This window comes from Thamnophis elegans, chromosome 2 (genome assembly GCF_009769535.1).
Source record: "Thamnophis elegans isolate rThaEle1 chromosome 2, rThaEle1.pri, whole genome shotgun sequence".
Classification (NCBI taxonomy): Eukaryota; Metazoa; Chordata; class Lepidosauria; order Squamata; family Colubridae; genus Thamnophis; species Thamnophis elegans.
The window spans coordinates 143,432,727-143,454,077 of NC_045542.1; the positions used below are offsets into that span (position 1 = coordinate 143,432,727).

The following is a 21,351-nucleotide window of genomic DNA, read 5'->3' on the forward strand; positions in this document are numbered from 1 at the left end:
ACTCATAGAAACTCAATGGATATTCCCCCCCGCCCCCAAATACACGTGTACACGAGAGAACTATTTTTCTTATAAAAGTTTATTTAAACCCAAGTTGGGCTTTGTAGATCCTGGGGCCCAAAAGGGCGAGGCACTGTGTTATGTGGTTGCATAAATGTACATGAGAGGCAGTAGTAACAAAACAAACAAGTCCACAAATATAAAGTAACAACCAGAACTGGCGTATAAATATTCTTTAGTTATAATTGCTAGCGGCAGCAGGTTTAGAAACGGTTGCTGGTAATATCCCAGACTGGATCTCCAGTTTTGCAGACCTTCCCTTTTTTTGCATATCCCTCTGATCCAGCACCCACTTAATTATTAAGAGGCACGATATTTGGGTTAAAGAGACAGAAATTTAAGACTGCTCAGCTTTGTGCAGGTACAGGAAGACACAAGTTCATATTTTAGCATGGTCAGGAAAAAATCGAGGGGAGACTTTGGTTCTCTCTCTCCATGATCTACGGAAGTAGAGGGTCTCACTATTTTAAGGTCACTATGAACCTCAGAGACACTCAGCAATTAAATCTCTGGTTTCTGGATGTTTTTAAGATTCAGATTAAAAGTGGAGTCCTGTTTACCTTCCCAGAGGAGAGCGAGAGCAAAATATTCCTCCTTTTAGAAGATTTGAATTTTCAGGGTATCAAGCATGCTCATCTCACCTGCTTCATTCAGGACAAGCAAGTTTGTGGCAAGCATTCCTTTCCGCTTGCTAAAGTTTGCAGAACCCGGCTTAGATGATCATGACTGATAAATCTGCGTGAAAATCGACTTGGATCTTCACCTCAAATATCTACTGTCAGTCTTAACTGCTTGGGGATGTAGCGTCCTTCTCTTTTTACTAAGTGGAAAGACCAGAATTCAAAACAACCAGCGAAATAAATTTGGCTAAGAGAAGGTTTTGACTTCTGTTTAAAAGATGGGGAATCACGGAGAAAACCCCATGTAACCCAAAGTTTTCTTTAAAAAAAAAAAGGCTCTTGCTGCTACTTTTTCAAAACACAAGTCAAATATTAAGAGTACTTTGGCCTAATTTATTAATATGAATAAGGGTAAACACAGAAGTCCCCTCTTTTGACCCCACAATTTCTAAGGCAAACAAAACAGGGGGGGCAAGGGTGGGAGAAGGGAGGTCCAGAAAAATCAACAGATGAAAAGCTATTTGCCAAAGCTAAGAAAACACCCATGGCACCAGGCTTTCCCTTTATTAACCAACATCTCAGTTGTACTTGCAAGCCACCACATGGGATGGCTAAAATTGAAGAGATGGAATGAGGAACCACCTGGGCCATTCACATTCATATCCAAAGTCTCCCAGATGAAAGATCTATGAGAAGAGGCAAGAATCCTATCAGGAACTTCAAACAAGAAACTCGGGATTCTTAAAACCATTAGAATCGCAAGATTCTGCCAGCATCTTTGGAAAAGGTAAATTTTCTTTGGAATGAAAGCTTGGCTTGAATGTGAACAAAATTTGAGATTCTTGTAAGAAGAGGATTGGAGCTAGTTTTTTCCCCACCAGAAGTTCAATTAATACACACACACACACCGACCATACCCTTATTTATGGATGAGCTTTTGTACATTTTTGAATGAGATTAGGTCTTTACTTTTCATTTCCTTCCCCATATAAATTAGGGCAATAGCAGAGAAATCGAGCCCTAGAACATGGTTTCAGACTTGGAATGGCTGAACAGGAATGAATATATGGGGGTAAAGTGGGGAGAGGTTATCGAGTCAGTTTTGGGCTGCACTGAAGGAAAAAAAAAATTTTTTTACTCTCAAAATGATAGCAGGTAAACGCTTAACATCAACATAAAAAATGATCCCCCCCATGGAATATTATGCTAAATAAATAAGCTGTCACCTGCAGAGACATAAGCATATATATCCACGTTACATAAAAAAATGAAGTCGATCCTGCTGCCCCAAAGTGGTTGGGGTCCTGAGTCGTACAAATCATATAAGAGAAAGCCTTGAAACTGCTTCCCTGGTGCCAGTCTCTGCCCCTTCCCAGCACGCAGGGCCAGGCAGAGTCCTTGTGTAAACAAAACATTACCCCTTGGTCTCTGTTGTCTTGTGTAGGAGCCGTGTGACAGCCCCATTGTCTAGTCAGTTGGGCAGGATTACTGCCACACCACTGGGATTTCAGAAATTGCCCCCATTGGCAATTTCCCGCTCAGCTAATCAGCAGGAATAAGAAACAGTGATTAGATCAGTCCTTTGGTGCAGGAGAAGCCAGGGTGCCCTTTGCTCCTTGTATGACAAGCTGCCCCTATTCTGTCCGGAGGCTAGTGCCACCTTTGTGGGTGGTGGGCTGCTGCACTTTGCGCCCGCTTGGCTCCAAGAAGGTGAGGATCCACGGATGAGCCAGGATCTGCTCCAAGGAAGGTCGCTTCTCTGGTGTTAACGAAAGGCACCATTCAATCAAGTGGCGGCAATCTATCAAAGGAGAAAATAATTACTGAAATTGCATCACCCTATGGACAAACCACTCGACAAGGCTTACTTACATCATTAAAACTGCCGTTTAGACCAAGACAAAGCGTACCTACTTTCCCACAGGCAAAATCTATCAATTGATTGCATTGTTTAACCAAACCTGAGGGAGTCATTCAGAGATGGGTAAATTACTCATAAATTCGTGCAGTAAACTGGTCCATCCAATGACAGCTGCTTGTCAAGCACCTTAACATTTCCATAGTCAAAGCCACTGTGAAGTTCTAAGCACTGATTGGCCGCCCGTTATGTTCCAATCAGAGTGCTAGCCTTAACCCACAAAGCCCTACATGGTTTGGCTCTAAGGGGTCTTCAGGATTGCCCCTCCTGCCCAAGTTGTACTGGTCCAACGTGTTTGCCTGAAAAGAGGGTTCTAAAGGTCATCACAATATGGGGTGAAGGAGCTGAGTGGGAGGGAGGAGGGACAGAGACAGTCCTTCTTGGGGGCAACTCCCCCATTATTAAATAGTTCATCCAAGGTTTCTGAGGCGTGCAGGACAACCTGCTCAACAAAACAGTAAGTGTTCAAGGAACATTCATGTGCTGATGAGGGTCATAATCACCTTTAATTTTATTCATGTTTTTATTGTGCTTTATTGGTACAATAATTTACTTTAGCTGGGCTCTGCTTGACTGTAGGGTGTTGGCCTCTTAGTGTAGGGCAGTGATGGCGAAGCTTTTCGGCACCAAGTGCCCAAACCGAAATGCGTATGCATGTGCACGCATCAGAGCACTGGAAACTTGAAACACGCACATGCCTGTTTCTTGGCTGTTTAGGGGCATTTGGGGGCAGTTTTTTTGAGTTGTTTTCATGCAGTTTGTGGGTAGAAGATGGTCTTTGCGGGCACCGGAGCACTGGAAAATGACCTCAAAATGACCTGGAAAAGGCCCAGAAAACTGCCTGGTTTTGGGGCATTTTTAGACCATTTTCCGGCACTCGCAAAGACCTGTGTTCTGGAAACCAGAAAATCAGCTGGCGACAGCGCACTTGCCCACAGAGAGGACTCTATGTGCCACCTCTGGCACGCATGCCATAAGCTCGCCATTACCGGTGTAGGTTGTTCAGCCACTTACAGTATTAGATTGAGATACAGATTTTTGTACAAAGGAGTCAGATCTTGCTTTCCTATGGCGTACATAAAGACCTCTATAGGGAAATGGCCAATTTAATTCTACTAAAAAAAGCCAGCTTGGTGCAGTGGTTAAAGCACTAGGCTAGAAACTAGAAGGCTATGAATTCTAGTACTGCCTTAGGCGTAAAGCCAGCTTGATGACTTTGGTCCAGTCTGCCTCTCTCAGCTCTAGGAGACAAGGACAAACCACTTCTGAAATCTTGCCAAGAAAACTGCACGACTAATTCAGGCAATTGTCAGGAGTTACTAATAGGAAGGAAGGAAAGAAGGGAGAGGAAGAGAGAAAGAAAGACAGAGATGGAGAGGAAGAGAAAGACTAGACAAGGCAAAGAATATTGGCCGGAACTGTCACCAGGAAAAACAAAGTTTTCAACAGAAAGCTTAGTCTAGAAGTTCCCGGACCAGCCCCCATTTCGGCCCTGTGACATACATGAGCCTAAAAGTCTCCCAGAATCTGTCAGACATAGTCTTTGGCTTAAGCTCACAGCAGTGCTCACCTGAGGATATCCTACAGTGATAGTGGAGTTTTCCAAGCAGGATCTCCTCATCACGTTCAAAAGGGATGTCCCCACATACCATGTCATATAGCAGCACACCCAGAGACCACACTGTGGCAGGCAAACCATGATAGTGGTGGTATTTTATCCACTCAGGGGGGCTGTACACCCGCGTGCCTGTAGCAAGAGAGAGGAATAGCTCACCACATTGCCCAAAGAATAAAATGCTTGTAAACTGCATTTTTTTAAAAAAATTCTTGTAAGACAAGAGTAGACAGGCCATCCTGTTCAGATAAACAGTTGGCCACGCTCAGTTTTCCTCTACATAAAATTATTCTATCTGCAAACTTAAGACAATATTAAAAAAATATTAAGAAAGTTCTCTGTGTAAAAACGCACTTTGTAAAATAATTATTTTGGAGAAAACGATCATGCAAACCTTTATCAATACTTTACAGTAGCACATGCTAACATAGATTTCCTCTCTCATTTGCAACCAAACTCTTTATGAGTTTAATACTATATGGAAGCAGACACTGCTAAGAATCTGGGATACCTAGAATTAATTTATAAATGTATCAGCTGTACACTTAGCACATAGAATTTCTGCTTCCTCAAAATGTGGAAACTGAAAGGGTGCAATGAATCAAAAGAGTAATGGCCACATATTTGGGAGATGAAAGTATTCTGAAAAATTCCTAACCATCTGAGTTTCTTTAAAAAAACAATGGACACTCTTAATCTAAAACAAACAAGCCTAGCTTAAGGAGGAGATCAAATTGCTTTTACCTTTAACATATTTTTCAAAAGAATTCAAAATATGAGAGCCCTGGGAACTAGTTATCTAGCAAAAAACAACATTCCTGAGGTCCTCAGACACCTGGAGTTCTTAGGAGCAAACAGGAATGCTATGAGTGGTATTGAACTCAATCCATTATAAAGTTCTGTGCGTAACCTAGCCCATACTTACCATTTATAAGGAAGAGATCTTTATGTATACAAATTTTGCATGTAGGCTTAGAATATAAGTCTACCTGCAAAATTCGTATATATAAAGATCCCTTCCTTATAAATGTCCAGTGGATGATAATAGATGGGGCATAGTTCTGTTGATGAAAAAGTAGCAAGTACGGCCTTAGAACTCCTCTGTGCCTTCATGTTAATTATCAATATAACTACTCATTCCATACACAGAACACATTTTTCTTTTCTTATTGGTTGAAGGCTTCAGTAGATGGCAGCAATCGTGAGGCTAAGCAGATAAAGGAGGCGACTAGAGATTAACCTAGGGCCCATGCTAAACTGAAAATTTAAAAAAAAATTCCAGAAGGAAATAACATCAGTCTATTTACTGCTAAGAATGTCTATAAAGTCTGCAGAAATCAAGCTTGAATTCAAAGGAGCATTTAGTGGATTAGCCCAGAACTGAGCTAGGAAAAACCCCAAAGAGCTCTGGTGTCTCTTTACCAGCTCTCTGAAATTCTTGTAACCAGAAACCTTTCTGTGTCACCTTTCAAGACCAGCTTTTCTGAACCTGATACCCTCCATAGATTTTGGGACTTCAATATCAATAATCCCCGGCCAAATGGTTACTTCCAAGTTCAGGGGCACTGGGTGTAGGAAAGCTATTTTAAGAGATACTTCTGTGATAAACCATTGTTTACTATTATATTGGGTTCCATGTTTTCCTCATCTTCCATAGAAAGTTGTCTTGTACAGCTAGACGACCCCTTGGCTGTCTACCAGTGGCTAGCAGAAACTCACTGCAGTTTCATACAAAGGCTTTGTCTTTTTTACATGCAAATGTTCCTTTCCTTTCTCCCTGCCAACTATACAGTCTCTATACTCACCGTCAAAATCTGTGTATAGAGTATCCCGCAGCAATGCACCTGAGCCAAAGTCTATGAGCTTCAAGTCACCATGCAGAAGGTCTACCAAGATGTTTTCGTCTTTTATGTCTCGATGCAACACACCACACAGATGGCAATGGCGCACTGCCTCCACCACTTGCTGAAAGTAACCAGCAGCCACCTTTTCTGGGAGTGGGCCCTGGTCTGTGATAACGTCAAACAGGTCCTGAGAAACAAGCGGTCGCTCCATAACAATGAAGTATGAGTCAGGCTGCTCAAACCAATCCAAAAGACGGACGACACCTTGGCAACTTGGGGACGATACTTTCTTCAGCAGATGGACTTCCAGAGGGATGAGAGTGCCATTCTAGGGAAGAACAGAAATCAAAACTGGTAAGAACGTTTGCCACAGCACTCCAAACAGCAAAGGGTATAGAATAGAATAGAATTCTTTATTGGCCAAGTGTGATTGGACACACAAGGAATTTGTCTTTGGTGCCTATGCTCTCAATGTACATAAAAAGACAAGATACATTCGTCAAGAATCATAAGGTACAGCACTTAATGATAGTCATAGGGTACAAATAAGCAATCAAGGAACAATCAATATCAATATAAATCATGAGGATACAAGCAACAAAGTTACAGTCCTGCAGTCATAAGTGGGAGGAGATGGGTTATAGGAACGATGAGAAGACTAATAGTATTGCAAGAGTTTAATTGCAAAAGTGTTCAGCATGGAAGAAATGCTCACCATATGGTGGAACTGCAAGATTCGATCCTTGGCAACATGTTTAATGGCCACCTGAAAGAAGAAAAATGAGCAAACTTTTAAAAGGCAATTTTTGCAGGTTTAGAACAAACTTTGCTACAACCCACCATGGTAGCTAACCCAGTCCCTGAAAACCACCATCATCCTTTAAACAAGCTCTCCTTATGCCTCTCCAAAGCTGGAGGAAGGTTGAATTTTCTCAGTAGTTTTTCTCAAAACTTTACTTTCAAAAACAAATACAGGGTTAGGGTTAGGTTAGGGTAGACCTTGTTTCACAATTAGAATAGTGATGAAAAATAACTTTGCAACCAGTCCCTCATGGTTACGGCCTTTACAAGTCTGTAAAGCAACGGAAATCTAAAGATCGTATGCACAGTTGCAGTTTCATTTAGCAACCACTTAACAACCAAATTGCCAGACCAAGTTGTGGTCACTAAACAAGGACTACTTTTGTAATAAACTATATTGAAAGTGTCTCTTTGGCACTGGGAAAAATATCTCTTATTCAGAATTATGGATTCTTTCACAAATATTTTAACAGTACAACTCAGGATGCAGCTTTCACTACCCTGTAAAGATTGTCAATAATCAAAAGTTCCCTATTTGTACAGACGTTACCTACAATATTCTGTTTTTAGTATTCTAGAAGTAGAAATTTATAATTTAACACTTGGCATAACATTTGCTGGGAGGTCTAGTATTTAACTTCCCCCTCATCAATACCACTAGTTTTTCTTAGTAAAAAAACAACAACTGATGGAAACTGAAACTGCCTTTTGATGTCCAACCACAAAAATGTGGCAAAAATGCCTAGGCATCCATTTTTGGTACTGAACTTTTATGATGCATTTTATATATATAGAACCCTTGTATAGTACATCATATATATTGATCACCTTCAGAAAAAGAAATCTGTTGCTATACCAATTGTGATTGGAGCCCTTGGAGTCCTACCCAAAGAGTTTTTGGAAATTTTGATTTTATCAGACCTGAATTTCACAACCCCTCCCCCACCACCTCTGCTTGGAACTGCCTATATCCTCAGATGCTACATTAATAATTCTTAGGACTTGAATTATTAAATTTCTATCAGTCTTTGTGAATCTAAGTATAGATTACTGATTTATTTTTAAAATTTGTTAGCCACCCATCTTGCCACACGGTAACTCTCGGTGGCTCAAATAATACATCATAAAAAATTAAACATTATAAACTTAAAAATCCCCATACGAAATCATAGGTTTCTGGGAAGAAGAAATGTGTATGAAATCCAACACTGGCTAAAGAACTGGAAGCTGCAATACCCTTTTGTATATATAATGATTTCAATTTGATTTTTGATTTCTCTTTATTTTTATAAATAATTCAAGGTGGCTATTGTATTTTCCCCACAGAAACAACCCTGAAAAGGAGATTGGACTGAGAGAGACTGGCCCAAAGTTACCCAGTTAGTTTTCATGCCTATGATAGAACTAGAACTCAGAGTCTTCCGGTTTCTAATCTGGTGCTTTAACCATTAGACCAAACTGGCTCTAATTTGATTAGTGAATTAATCCATTTTCTGGGTCTACATAATGTACCCAATTAGGAACTTGGGCATATACCACATTAAGCACAAGAGAATAAACCACAGTCACTGTGGTTTATGGTTTATGAAGCCAACTAGCCTGGTCTAGAACTATAACATACAAGAGTTTTTATGTTACATAACAAAATTTGTTACGTTATGTTACATGAATTTATTAATATTTATTAAGCCCTGATTTATTTTAAAGCAGAATTCAAATGGCAAAATATGATTCTGAATGAATGTGGAGACATGGGCAGCACCATTGGGAACAATGTGTATTTCCCAGAATCCAGGGAAGCTGTGCAAATCCACAAAAGACACAGCAGGTGTTCGCATTGTATTATACATGACCCTCCCCTCCATACTCCAAATTACACTTTGTCCTTCGAATCCAGATTTTTGAAACATCTCAAATAAGTTGATTAGGTAAACAAGTTAATTATCCACGTCTCTATTTTCTGCATTTCCAAAAGCCATCTTTCTCCAACCCCCTTCAATCATGGGTTCAAACACTCTCTTGCGTCAAAATAACAACTTCAAGCATTTCAGGAAATTGTACAGTCCATTACATAGTCCAAAGACGCTTATGCCACAGTTATGTTGGTCAGTTCAGAAGCCCTTAAACTCAGATAATGGCTTGAAACACCAGGAGGAGTCCATTACTTGGACCTCACCCCATTCCTAAGAGGTCCAGAAAGGGGGCATGCATAAGCACACCAGCGTCCCTGTTTTACTGTCCCCATCTATTTGTATCCATTTCTTTCATTTATATCCGTTTATATTTATACCTGCTATCTTGTATGTTTGACGAACTAATAAATACAAATACAAATTACTAATGTAGGGCATCATGGTTTTTTTTTAAACCATGCGTTTTTTTAAAACATAAAAAGGCACATGTCCTTCAACCAGGGGTTTGAAATATCTAAATGGCGGCACTTTGTGCACACCTCCGACCAGAGGATGGATTAAATCCAGGGGCTCCCCGCCTCCTACCGGCTCTGACCTCCTACTTACCATTAACCACGATAGCTAGAACTGGTGGACGTGGCGCCTCGCCCGCCCCCTTCCTCCCCCCCACGTGGCTCCCCGTTCGCTTACAGACGCGGGGCTCTCTCTCCCTCTTGCATGCGGTTTCTCCAGCCCCGGCGCCAGCAAAGCCGCCGCCGTTCACACGTTCACTCACCGGGAGGGAGTCGCTGAGCCTCGTCCCCGCGTAGACGGCGCCGAAGCCGCCGCTCCCGATCAGCGCTCCCAGGCGGTAGCGCGTCTCCAAGGCCACCTTCCCTGCAGAGAGAAAAAGGGGAAAGAAGCCGGATGAGTCGTGCGTGCCGGGAAAGCCATCCTCGCCTCCTCCTCCCCCCCCCCACCATTCACAAAGACGCAATTCGACGGTTCGAATCCCTAGTACAGGTCTCCTGCGTGAGCAGGGGGTTGGACTAGATGACCTCCAAGGTCCCTTCCAATTCTGTTTCTGTTTACGCCCGGGCGCTGCTGCTGCCTCGCGTACTGCCTTGCGCTGGGGGTACCTAAGCATGCAGGCTCCTCTTGCGCGGCGTCCGGAGCCAGCGGCCCTTCAGGAGAACCCTGGCGGTGGCAGGTGGATCCGTGAGCTACAAGCATGGCCAGGCAAAGCAACGGGACGCCCCCCACTCCCGCCTCAATCAAGCCTTAAAAGCCTCCGCCCTGCCCTGCCCTGCCCCGCCCCCTCGGGGCCGCTTCAACCACGCGAACGTGGGGAGGGGGGGGGAGGAAATTCCTTCGTTTTTTACGAGGCTAACCCACTCCGCGACCACCCTGGCCAATGGTCATGCGAGCCGCATGACGGGGGCGGGAGGGTTCGGCCAATCGGAGAACCGGAAACCTTACAAAAGTTTTTTAATGGCCAGCCGGCCGAGTGTAAATCTACCGAGGGAGACCAAAACAGTCGGCAAAATTCGCTGGGGGGAGGGGGGTAAGGGAAGGGGGCGGGCGCGCAGTTACTCCAACCAATCGGAAGCAGCGCGGCGCGCGGCGCTAGCCAATCGAGGAAAGGCGCGCCAGAATTCTTTAAACAGCTTGTTTATCCACGTGGGGAGCGACCGGCGCAGAAGTGCCGGAGTTTTTGCAGAGGCGAAAGTGGCTTTATTCGCGCCGAACGCGGAGTCCCTATGCTGGACCTGCAGCCTCTTTCGCGTTTTTGTATCTTTCCTTGCTCCTTCCAGCTTAAACTGGAAGTTACTCTTAGTAACTGTGCCGACTAGGAAAAGCACGCGAACTTTAGGAGAGAGAGTGTTCAGTCGTGGTTTAGATTATATAAAACGAGGCCTCCCTGTTCTCCAAACATATTTTTTCTTTGCAAATATGAATGCAGATATTAGTTACGGACTGACTAACTAACCTCCATAGATTAATGTCTATGGAGATTCTCAGTCATCCAGATCATGGTTGTCCCAAAGGTGCTTTTTCAAGAGGCAACTGGGGTTTTTTTGCCTCTTGAAAAAGCACCTTTGGGATAACCTCAGATTAGGCATATGCTGAGACCATGAGTCTGTAGGAGGCCCTTTCCCCGTAGTGGAGTTAGAAGAAAACTTTCCTGTTTGATGTAGTTTTTACTAACAAGTAGTGTGGCAGCCTGGTCAAGGTCTTGATCTGACAAACAGGAAAACAACAACAACAAAAATCCTTTCCTACATCTATTGATTAGTGAGCAAATGAAACTTCTCCCTCAACAATCTAATCCAGGTACCAAATGACTGAATAGACGTCACTTTTCCTGTCTCCTTTGACAGTCTGCCAGCTTGGTTTCACTTTCCTGCAATACAAGCTGACAAAGATAAGCCTTAAACTATAAACTGCTGAGAAACATAGCTAAACTCCTTAGGAATGCAGGAGTTGCCCTTAAGTCAGGGAGCTCCAGCTATAAATGACGTGGTCGAGAGGTTAGCATTAAGTAGGGCTGTTTGCTCAACCTAAGAGAGAAATTGTGGTGGGAGTGATTGCAGTGGGAGTTTGGACAAGATCTTGCACAATGGATGTGGAGGAACATGATGTTTCTCTGCCTTCTGGTCAAAGAGACACTTTTATTTACTGTGGACTTTGTGGGAGATTCTCTGTTGATGGGAAATGGGGAGGGGGGGAGAGGATAAAGAACAAAACTGTCATGTGAAACAGTGTTGTGAGGCCAAAGTGCTGGCTAGCTCTACGTCATCCCAGCGATCAAAAGTAGATCCTGAAAGGTCATTTAAAAAGAATAGTGTGGAGTAGAGGAGGAACAATTTTGTCCCAAGGACAAGAGAGCAACCTTGACTGAAAATGGGTTGCTACATGACTGTGTTACGTGTTTTTTCAGTGACACATAAATTTAGAAGGGCCATCAAAAAAAAAAAAAAACCAATGCAAACAAAACATATTTTTTTTAATTCTGGCAGATGTGAAAAGAAGGTAAAAATAGAATGAGATTTGTTTCCAGCAAGTTTTCTGTCAGTCAAGAGGATCTTGCAAAGACATTTGTTTACAATGCTTTACTCACAGACACAAGCTTATAAGCTGGAAACATCAAAAGACGCACAGCGGCAAACATCTTTCTGCTGTCATCTGGCTTGGTGGCTTTGGATCAGGCACTATATCCCAACTCTACTTCCCCTTTAACAGGAAAATAATTGCCATTCTATACAACCAATAATTGTAATAAATAATCTTTTTATTCTTGATGAATGTATTTTATTCTTCTTATGTACACTGAGAGCATATGCACCAAAGACAAACTCCTTCTGTGTCCAATCACACTTGGTCCATAAATAATTCTATTCTATGCTATGCTATTCTAATTTTTATGAGAATTATTGGTTTAAAAAAATATTTGTTTTATATCCCATCTTATTTTCATAAATAACCCAAGGTGGTGAACACACAATCTTCCTTACTCCTCTTATTCTCCCCAACAACCCTGTGAGATGAGTTGGGCTGAGAGGGAGTGAATGGGCCAAAGAAGCTGTGGGACCCTGTGTTCCACACCTGTCTTAGGCAAGAAAGCAGCTGGGTGACTTTGGGCTACTCATTCTCTCCCTCAGCACAACTTAATGCAATAAGCTAGCAGCCTAATGATGAAACTTAAACAGTGGCAAGATCTACATTTTTAATAGCAGTAGACTTATATACCGCTTCATAGGGCTTTCAGCCCTCTCTAAGCGGTTTACAGAGAGTCAGCATATTGCCCCCAACAATCTGGGTCCTCATTTTACCCACCTCGGAAGGATGGAAGGCTGAGTCAACCCTGAGCCGGTGAGATTTGAACCGCTGAACTGCTGATCTAGCAGTAGCCTGCAGTGCTGCATTTAACCACTGCGCCACCTTGGCTCTTTAATGGCCAGTACTCTTTAATGGCACAATAACATTAATAAACATGATATAGTGGGTTGTGTGAATGTACTGTCTATAAAATAACCTTACCCTTACAAGTACTATGTAATACAATATTTATTGGCTGCCCAGTTCCACAGGACTCTAGGTTTTAGCGTGACAAATCCTGTGCCTCTTTGTCTTAATTATTTTTTCCTCTGTAGCAAGTAGCTCTTTATCTGATAACCCATATTATTTTATGTATTTCAAGCCATTTAGCAAAATCTATAGAGCCCAAATGCCCATCTAGCACCAAATCCTATCATAGCAATTGTATGGAATGCTTTAAAGGAGAAGAGTTTTTTTTAAGGACATCTATTTATAAACAAATTGGTTGGCAACAAGTGGCATTCAAGGAGATGGAAGAGGGCAAAGTTTGCATCTGGGCAGGTAAGGCATGATTGGAACCCTGCCCCGCTTGGAAATATATTTATCCACCCCAGACAAACAATCCAGCAGAAAACAATTCCCTAATCAAAGGACTACTAAAGAAAAAAAATGTACTCCCACTAATACCAGCAGGGCAAACTACTGTATGTAAACAGGGAGCAAAACCCATACTCACTAGCACAAATGATATTACTTAGTTGGGTAATGAAACATCTGCAAGGAAAGACCAAGAAAACACCAAAAACTCCACAGTTCAATTCAGGTTCTCTTCTATAAATATGGTTATGTTGCACACATACAAAAAGGACAAGATTTTAGTATCTCCATCTTTCTCCTGAAAAGCCTGCCTGTATACATCTTAGTAAACTGTAATTTATTTATTTTTTTTACAATTGCCACTAATGCCAGAAAATAGGTGCTTTTTTTGAGTCAAGGATATATTTGGAATTTTGGAAGCATTTGCAAAATAGCTACCATGGCTTCTTTGTCTATTAATGAAATCAGTGACATGATGGACATGACCATTTATAACAGAAGGAGAACCAGTCCCAAGGAGGTTCTCCAATGGGGTATTTGCACATTCCAAAGGTATTGGTGCAAATAAACACAATGGTTCAGATTTTTATTTGCATTCCGGTATAAAATTATAACCGAGCTTGTGGGAATACCATCCCGAAAATACACCAAGTTGAGAGAGGATAAGATATAACCAAATAACAGAAAAGGAAAGGAAGAGAGGAGAAGAGAGGAAAGGAGAGGGAAGGGAGAAAGAGGAAAGGAGAAGAAGGCTGGAAGGGATAGAAAGAGAAGGAGAGAGGTTAGGAAGAGGAAGAGAGGAGTAGGGGAAAGGTAAGGGAAGAAGGAAAAGGAAAGGAGAGGAGGAAGGAAGAAAGTAGAGAAGAGAGGGAAGGAGAAAAGAAAGGAAAAGTAGGGTGGTGATAATATAAAATAGATGTATGGGATGGTAAGCAAAGTAACCCCGAATGTATATTTTAATTTTTTATATGAAAAAATAAAAGTGATAAATCTAAATAAGAATAATAGCTATGTAAATGTATACCTATAATTGTATGTAGGAGACTAAAAAATAAAAAAAACTTTTTTTTTTAAAAAAAGGATTTTTATTTGTATTCTGCATCCCAATATCCTGTTTCATTTTAAACCATTAAAAGATTAAAATCAAATAGGAGCAAGATTCCAAACACAGAAAGAGTCCAAGGGCATATTTTGTATATACTTCTGCTCTGGCCACTCAATTCATTGAGCTTTGAAAACCTGCTGCTACTTACATATATTTTAACCAATCCAAACCTAATCTGGATTTAAACCAGATTTAATAGCCAGCTAGAGAGATCACAACCCTCATCCCCAGCCACTCCTGTTGGCTTTGAGGGATGTGAATTGTAGTCCAATACTAGTTTAGAGAAAGTTAACCATAAACCTTAAAGGAGGTAGGCTAAAAAGCTTGCAAAGCTGGCAGCTGCTGACAGGAGTCAGCACTGAGCTAGAATAGCAGAGTCTCCTTTACATTTGGCAACAAGCAACCTGATGGAAATATTTCAGCACTGGTCTTCAAACTTTGTTAAGAACAGTGGTAGTCCAGTCCAGGAAAAAAGAAACACTATTAAAATGAACCATATTCAGGCATCAAATACAGCGTGCACTCGAAATCCTTAGCAAGTATATGAGAAGTTGGGGGGAAGGAAAAGATAGAAGAGGGGGAATTTACACAAATCATAATCAGATGTAAATGCTTGGGGGAGGGGAATACCATGGCCTCCACATTGTTGATATTTAAGACACACAATCCACCCAGCCCACCCCAACTTATTTTGAGACCACAACTACCAGAAAGTCTACCCTTGTTGGCTACCAAGTTGAGGAAGGAGGCTATTATCTACAGCTGCAGCCTCTGGTGTCACCAAGCTCCCATCTGAAGCACTTGGCTAGAGTGGTCTCCAGAGACACATCTACTTTTCATCCGGGTTTAAAAGACATTCCATCTCCCCACGAAAGCTTGGGAACGTAGTTCACTTTGGGGGAGGGTGTCAGCCCTCCTGGACAAACTACAGGTCCTAAAACTGCAGGGGAAATCCTGACAGCTAAATTAAGGCCAGTACAAGGTCGTGGTGCGGATACGATAAACTCCCCCTTCCTTGATCACAATGACGCCCCCCTCCGATCATGCAGAACTTTTGGTGGAAGCCCCCCACCCCCAATCCCACAACCAATGGACAATTTGAAGGGACTCGGACGAAAGTGGTGGTCGAGCGTCCACCACAAGGAAGGATCCAGCCTGCCTTTGCCTCCTGAGCTAATGATAGGATAGAAACGATCCATATGCAGACTTTTGTGCATACCCCCAAGCTACCCAAGTTTTTTGGGGGGTAAAATATCCCCCAAGCAAGCAAGCCATCCCTTGCCCCTCGCGATCCCCCCCCCCCCACGGCAAATCTCTCCTGGGACGCTTACCCTGAGTCGGTTCATCTTTGAGGCATCCCGAGTTAAGCATGCTGTGATGAATCTTGGGAGGATACAGAACCTTCACAGAGGACATCGCGGCCCCTTCGACCCCCGGGGTGATCGACGAGCAAAACTCTGGCGAACCAGAAGCAACGAAACGCAACTCTAACGACTTCCCCCCCGCTTTCCCGGAGCGGAGACTGGAATCCCAGCGAAGCCTCCAGGATTGGGAAAGCGATCTCCGCTCCGCCCCCCGTGCGGTGAAGCCCCTCCCAGCTGTAGCTCCAGGCCGGGCTCTTCTCCCCCCCTTCCCGTTCCTTTCTTGGCGTAGTCTCGGGTCGTCTCTTTGCGAGAAAAGACCCAACAATCCTCACTTTTGCTGCCGTTTTGATGACCAGCAAGATATTTGCTGGTCGGAGAGGGGGTGTCAAGCTATTTTCCAAAGCACCTGAAGGCCAGACAAGGAATAATGACCAAGGAGAGATTCGATCTGGAAATAAGGAGACATTTTCTGCCCGTGAGAACCATCAACCAATGGAACAGCTTTGCCTTCGGAAGTTGTGGGAGCTTAATCACTGGAAGCTTTCAAGGAGAGATTGGGCTGCCATCTGTCAGAAATGGTGTAGGGTCTCCTGCTCGGGCAGAGGGTTGGACTAGATGACCTACAAGGTCCCTTCCAACTCATCTGTTAATCCTATTAATTTCCCCTGCTCTTTCCTTTTCTGGATTCTGCTGCTGCTTCCCAGATGAAGAAACGTCTGTACAACGGAGGTCTGTACAACGGAGAGAAGGAAGCATCCCGTATTCCCTTTGCTTCTCTGCTTAGGGTCCCGGGAAAGACACTTTTACTCCATAGTGTTGCCTAGAAGCAAAAACTGACTACAGGTTACCCTCGATTTACCACAGTTCATTTAATGGCTGTTCAGAATTACAATGGCACTGAAAAAATGTGATGCGACCATTTTTCACACACAGTTAAGAATATCCTCATAGCCACTGACTCATATTTATGATGATGGTTGCTGTGTGCCGGGGCCATGTGATCAACCTTTGTGCCCTTCTTACAAAGTTTTATAGATTTATTTAAGAACTGTAGTGGTTCAATTATGAACTGCAGCAAGAAACATCATAAAATGAGGCAAAATTCACTTAAATGTTTCACTTAGCAACAAAAATTTTGGACTCAATTGTGGTTGCAAATTGAGGACTACCTGTAGTTTTAATATAGTTGGCACATTTATGCCTTAAAAAAAACAAAATGAAAACCCGCCAGTTCTGGTTATCCAACAAACCACGGATAAGCAAACGATAACATAGTGATGTGCATTAGCAAAGTGAGTATACAGCTTCCTTCCTTTGTTTGCTATCGTATGTTCTTGGGAGCTGCCATATTTGAGGCTGCCATATATGTCCTTCTGAAGCCAATTTCTCACTAATGATTTACAGGTAGTCCTTGACTTCATTTAGTGACTGTGGAAACTTACCAGCAGCATTAAAACAAGTGACGTATGATTGGTTCTCCCGCTTATGGCCATTGATATACAATCACAAAGACTTACGATGGAAATTCTGGACCCAATTTTAGTCATATGTCAAGGACCACCTGTATTAGTGCTATGGTTTAAGGTGCTTTGCTGTTGTCTCAGGATCTGAATGATTCAACCACCATTGAAGTACAGTGTTTTGCACCACAGCTTTCTGCAGGAGGATATCAGGCCATTAGCTGAAGCAACAAGACAATAATCCCAAACATTCAAATCTACAAGGCATCAGGGCTGAGAGGTTTCATATCGGAACCAGGGGTTTCGGGGTGAAAGAGAGCTATCATACATTTTCTGTATTAGCTGCCTCCCAAGGGCAGCAAATAAATCCAGTCAAATATCTGTTAACAGGCAGGAAGAAAGAGCCTAGTGTTTAAATACTGAAGCATAAACTTGACATAAATGCTCTTTACTTTTCAATGGCAAATCAACTTTTGCATTTAAGGATCCATTCTTACTGGCAATTCGTTTTCTGACCTAGTCCTGCCATGTGTGAATCTTCAGAATTAAATGTTTGGAGAAACTTAAGATTTTCTATCAACCCAAATCTAACAAGACATGGTGAAGAAGAAGAACATAGATGTTCTGGATGATAGACCCTATAGCTATTCTGTTTTGTTTTTTTTATGCTACCCATCTCCTCCTCCATGAGATGAACTCTTGGGTGGCTTGCATGTTGTATGGTTGTGTTTGCCTATGGCTGGGGCGTCAAACTCATATCGTCACGGCAACATCACATGATGTATCGGGGCTTTTTCCTACTTTGCTAAACCGGGCGTGGGCATGGCCAGCATGTGACACATCTGGCCCGTGAGTTGGGAGTTTGACAGCCCTGGCCTGTGGCTACCAAGAAGCATGAACAAAGACTTTAGATTGCGGGAAGTTGTCTATTCTTCAGCAGTGAGCTTTAATGAGCTAATACTGAGGCAGAGTCAGAATTGGACTTGCAAGATTCTGTTAGTACAAACAGTCTCAATCAAAGTACTTTTAGTCTTTCTATGGAGTTATTTTTTTGGTCTGGGCTATTTAGCAGGGTTAACAGTGTTAGAGAATACAGGATGCTGGTTTGCTTTCCTTTGTTCTCATTCAATTTTATCATCCTATACCTTTACCCTTCTTTTTGTCTGTTTTTCTTGTTTTTATAAACTAGCTGATAACCCAGCATTGTCCATGTATTTATTTATAGGCGGAAAATGTCTGGACCTAACGTAATTTCTAATGTTGGATTTTCCCCCTTACCAGAGGAAGCACCCTTGTGGAGTACTGTGAAGCTGTCACCATGACAACTCCACCGCGCTGTACAGTAGAATCCATTTTACGGCAGTACAGAAGAAGCCATTTGAAGGCACAACAGGCTGTATCGTAACAGAACACACACCCTGAGGGGTGTTAGGGGTGTCTTACCACCACAGTATTTGTTTCTGGAGAATAGGTCATCTGTGTACCAAGTTTGGTTGAAATTGCTTGAGGAACTCCAGAGTTATGCTGGAACACACACATTTTTATATATATGGATTCATCCTATGGGATGTCTCAGGACTTGATGATGCCTGGTCTGCATTGAATGAAGTGGAATTGTCTTGGATGTATTTTCTATATATAGAAAATATATAAAATAGTAAAAAAAATCCAGAAAAACAAAATCAATCACCATATAACAATGTTCGTATCCCATGGGGCCATATTACTGGTTGTTCAGGGCCACATGTATCTTGTAGGCTGCATTTTGTGGTAAGGATCTAGAATGAGAGAGAAAAATTTCAAATATTCTTGACTTGAAGTTATTGGCGAAAAAGAAATGGGCCAGAATTCCTCCCCATGAAAATGAGAAGCAGATCACCCATCCAGGAAGTGTTTCCTTGCTGTGACTGCAAGTTAAAAGTGGTGAAACCAGTTAATGAATCTCGAAGGGCAATCACTTTTTTACACTGACCCACTGCAGGCTGACTGATATTGTTTATGAAATAAATAAATATAAAAAAGAACTGGCACCAGGTGTTGGTGCTGTTTGTTCGCTCATCTTGTATATCAATAGTTTTACAGGGATCCCTGATACTATTCAGTGACCGAGATGTACAAACATATGGAAAACTCAAACGAGGAAAATACAAGTAGCCTATGACTTCCAACAGATCATTTAGTGAACCGTTCAAAGTTACAACGGCACTGAAAAAAATGACTTATGGCCTCTTCTCACACTGATGACAGTTGCAGTGTCACATGATCAAACTGGCATTTATTTATGACCGTTGCAGTGTCCTGGGGTCATGTGATCACCTTTTGTGACCTTCTGACAAACAGAGTCAGAGAAAACCAAAAGCTCACTTCCAAACCTCTCAGTTTGCTTTCGCAAACAGTCATTATATCCTCCAAAGAATACATTTTTAGCATTGTTGGTCATTATAGGTAGTCCTTGACCAGTGGGGGGTTTCAAATTTTTTTAGAACCTCTTCTGTAGGTGTGGCTTGCTTTGTGGGAGTGGCTTGTCAGCCATGTGACTGGGTGGGCATGGCCAACTTGTAAAATGTGGTGAAACTCACTTAACAACGCTCTTTCTTAGCAATGAAAAAGTTGGCTCAGAAACTCTGGCATTTGAAGCATGCAAGTCTTACAGCTCTCAAGTTACAAGACCCTTGCACCCGTAACCCTTTAGGAAAAAAAACCCCAAGGGTGTTCAAACTTGGCAGCTTTAAGACTTGTGGACTTCAACTCCCAGAATTCCTCCTCCAGTCATGTTGGCTCAGGAACTCTGGCATTGAAGTGTCCAAGTCTTAAAGCTGTCAAGTTACAAGACCCTTGAACCCCTAACCCTTTAGAAAAAAAACCCCAGGGGTGTTCAAACTTGAGAGTTTTAAGACTTGTGGACTTCAACTCCCAGAATTCCTCCTCTCGCTCTTCATCTTGATGATGTGTGGATGGGCGGGGGGGAGGGAGCTGGAACTGGTTCTAAACAGCACTGTAGATTTGTGGAACCTCTTCTATAGAAGAGGTTAGAACTTGCAGGAACCCACCCCTGATCTCGACTTACAACCATTTGTTTCGTGACCAAAGTGACATGATCGTTTTTTTATCCTTTGCAGTGTTCCCATGGTCATGTCAGAGGTGGTATTCAGCCAGTTCTCTCCAGTTCAGGCGAACCAGTAACAGCGGCTGTGGGAGACTCTGCCCACCCTCCCCGATGTAATGTGTGAGCACTACGCGTGCACAGAAGGCAGTGCACATGCGCAAATGCAGCACATGTTAGCGAAGCAAGCGCATGCGCACACTCACATTTACGAATAGGTAGGGAAGGTAAGTGAATCGCACTGCTAGGTCATGTGATCAAAATTCAGATGCTTGGGAACTGACTCATATTTATGATGGTTGCAGTGTCCCTAGGTCATGGGATCAGCTTCTGCGAACTTCTTGCAAGCAAAGTCAATGGAGAAACCAGATCCACTTATCAACCGTCTTACTAACAACTGCCGTGATTCAGTTAACAACTGCGGCAGGAAAAGTTTTAAAATGGGTCAAAACTCATTTAACCATTGCGTTGCTTAGCAACAGAAATTCTGAGCTCAAGGGCTACCTGTACGCTTTCATAGAACTTAAAGTTCTATTTATTATCAACCCAACTCAAGATGGTTGGATGATACTGACTTGAATTCTTTGATGACTGTTTGCCATTCCCTTGCAGTACCAGTTGAGAAGAAAAATCACATTCCTCCCCGCTACTCATCCTCCTTTGTGGTTTTGATTAGCCAGGCTATTTTTAGATGCAGGTTTAGCACCCTTTCAAAAGAGGGCTATACTTGTGTTCAGAAATAGCCTAATGGATCAACAGCCATGAAGGAGGGATTGCACCAAGCAGGAAAACTGGGGCCATCTTATCCATTTCATCCTGTACACCCCTCTGCACTTATGGATCTGTTAGTTGAGCAACTTGACAAGTGACTAAATCTGTTGTTCTGTGCAATGGCCAACTTGCTCAGTCTCATTCCATCCTGGGTTAAGGAGAAGATAGTTATTTTCCTGGAGAGGGGAAATAATTGGATAAAATCTTTTTTCTAGACTTTGTCTGCTAAGATGCATAAGGTCAGCGCCCTTTGTCAGCCTTGTTAGAATTAGAATTAATGCTGGCATATTTTTTGGCCAGCTCAGAGACTGATGGATGGCACTTTAAATGCAGCCATCTGGAAAAGCTGTATAAGATGCTACAAATCACTGCTAATCACCAG

General features: G+C 42.5%; 1 protein-coding gene across 1 annotated transcript; it reads right to left on the minus strand.

The window, feature by feature from the left end:
- Nucleotides 1-631: 631 nt before the first annotated feature.
- LOC116503643 (serine/threonine-protein kinase pim-1-like) lies at nucleotides 632-15,813 on the minus strand. Its single transcript, XM_032210199.1, has 6 exons — nucleotides 15,603-15,813; nucleotides 9,547-9,647; nucleotides 6,773-6,823; nucleotides 6,019-6,385; nucleotides 4,169-4,345; nucleotides 632-2,481 (listed from the first exon to the last, which is right to left on the minus strand). The coding sequence occupies exons 1-6, from the start codon at nucleotides 15,685-15,687 to the stop codon at nucleotides 2,315-2,317; spliced, it is 948 nt and encodes a 315-aa protein (XP_032066090.1). The 5' UTR covers nucleotides 15,688-15,813; the 3' UTR covers nucleotides 632-2,314.
- Between the last annotated feature and the right edge of the window lie 5,538 nt (nucleotides 15,814-21,351).

Bases quoted from the DNA above. Each gene is read 5' to 3' on its own strand.
- LOC116503643 (XM_032210199.1), bottom strand. From the start codon at position 15,687: ATGTCCTCTGTGAAGGTTCTGTATCCTCCCAAGATTCATCACAGCATG. The intron at 6,824-9,546 runs GTGAGTGAACGT...TTCTTCTTTCAG, and splicing joins GGCTCAGCGACTCCCTCCCG to GTGGCCATTAAACATGTTGC. The intron at 2,482-4,168 runs GTGAGCACTGCT...CTCCTTTGATAG, and splicing joins TCACTGTAGGATATCCTCAG to ATTGCCGCCACTTGATTGAA.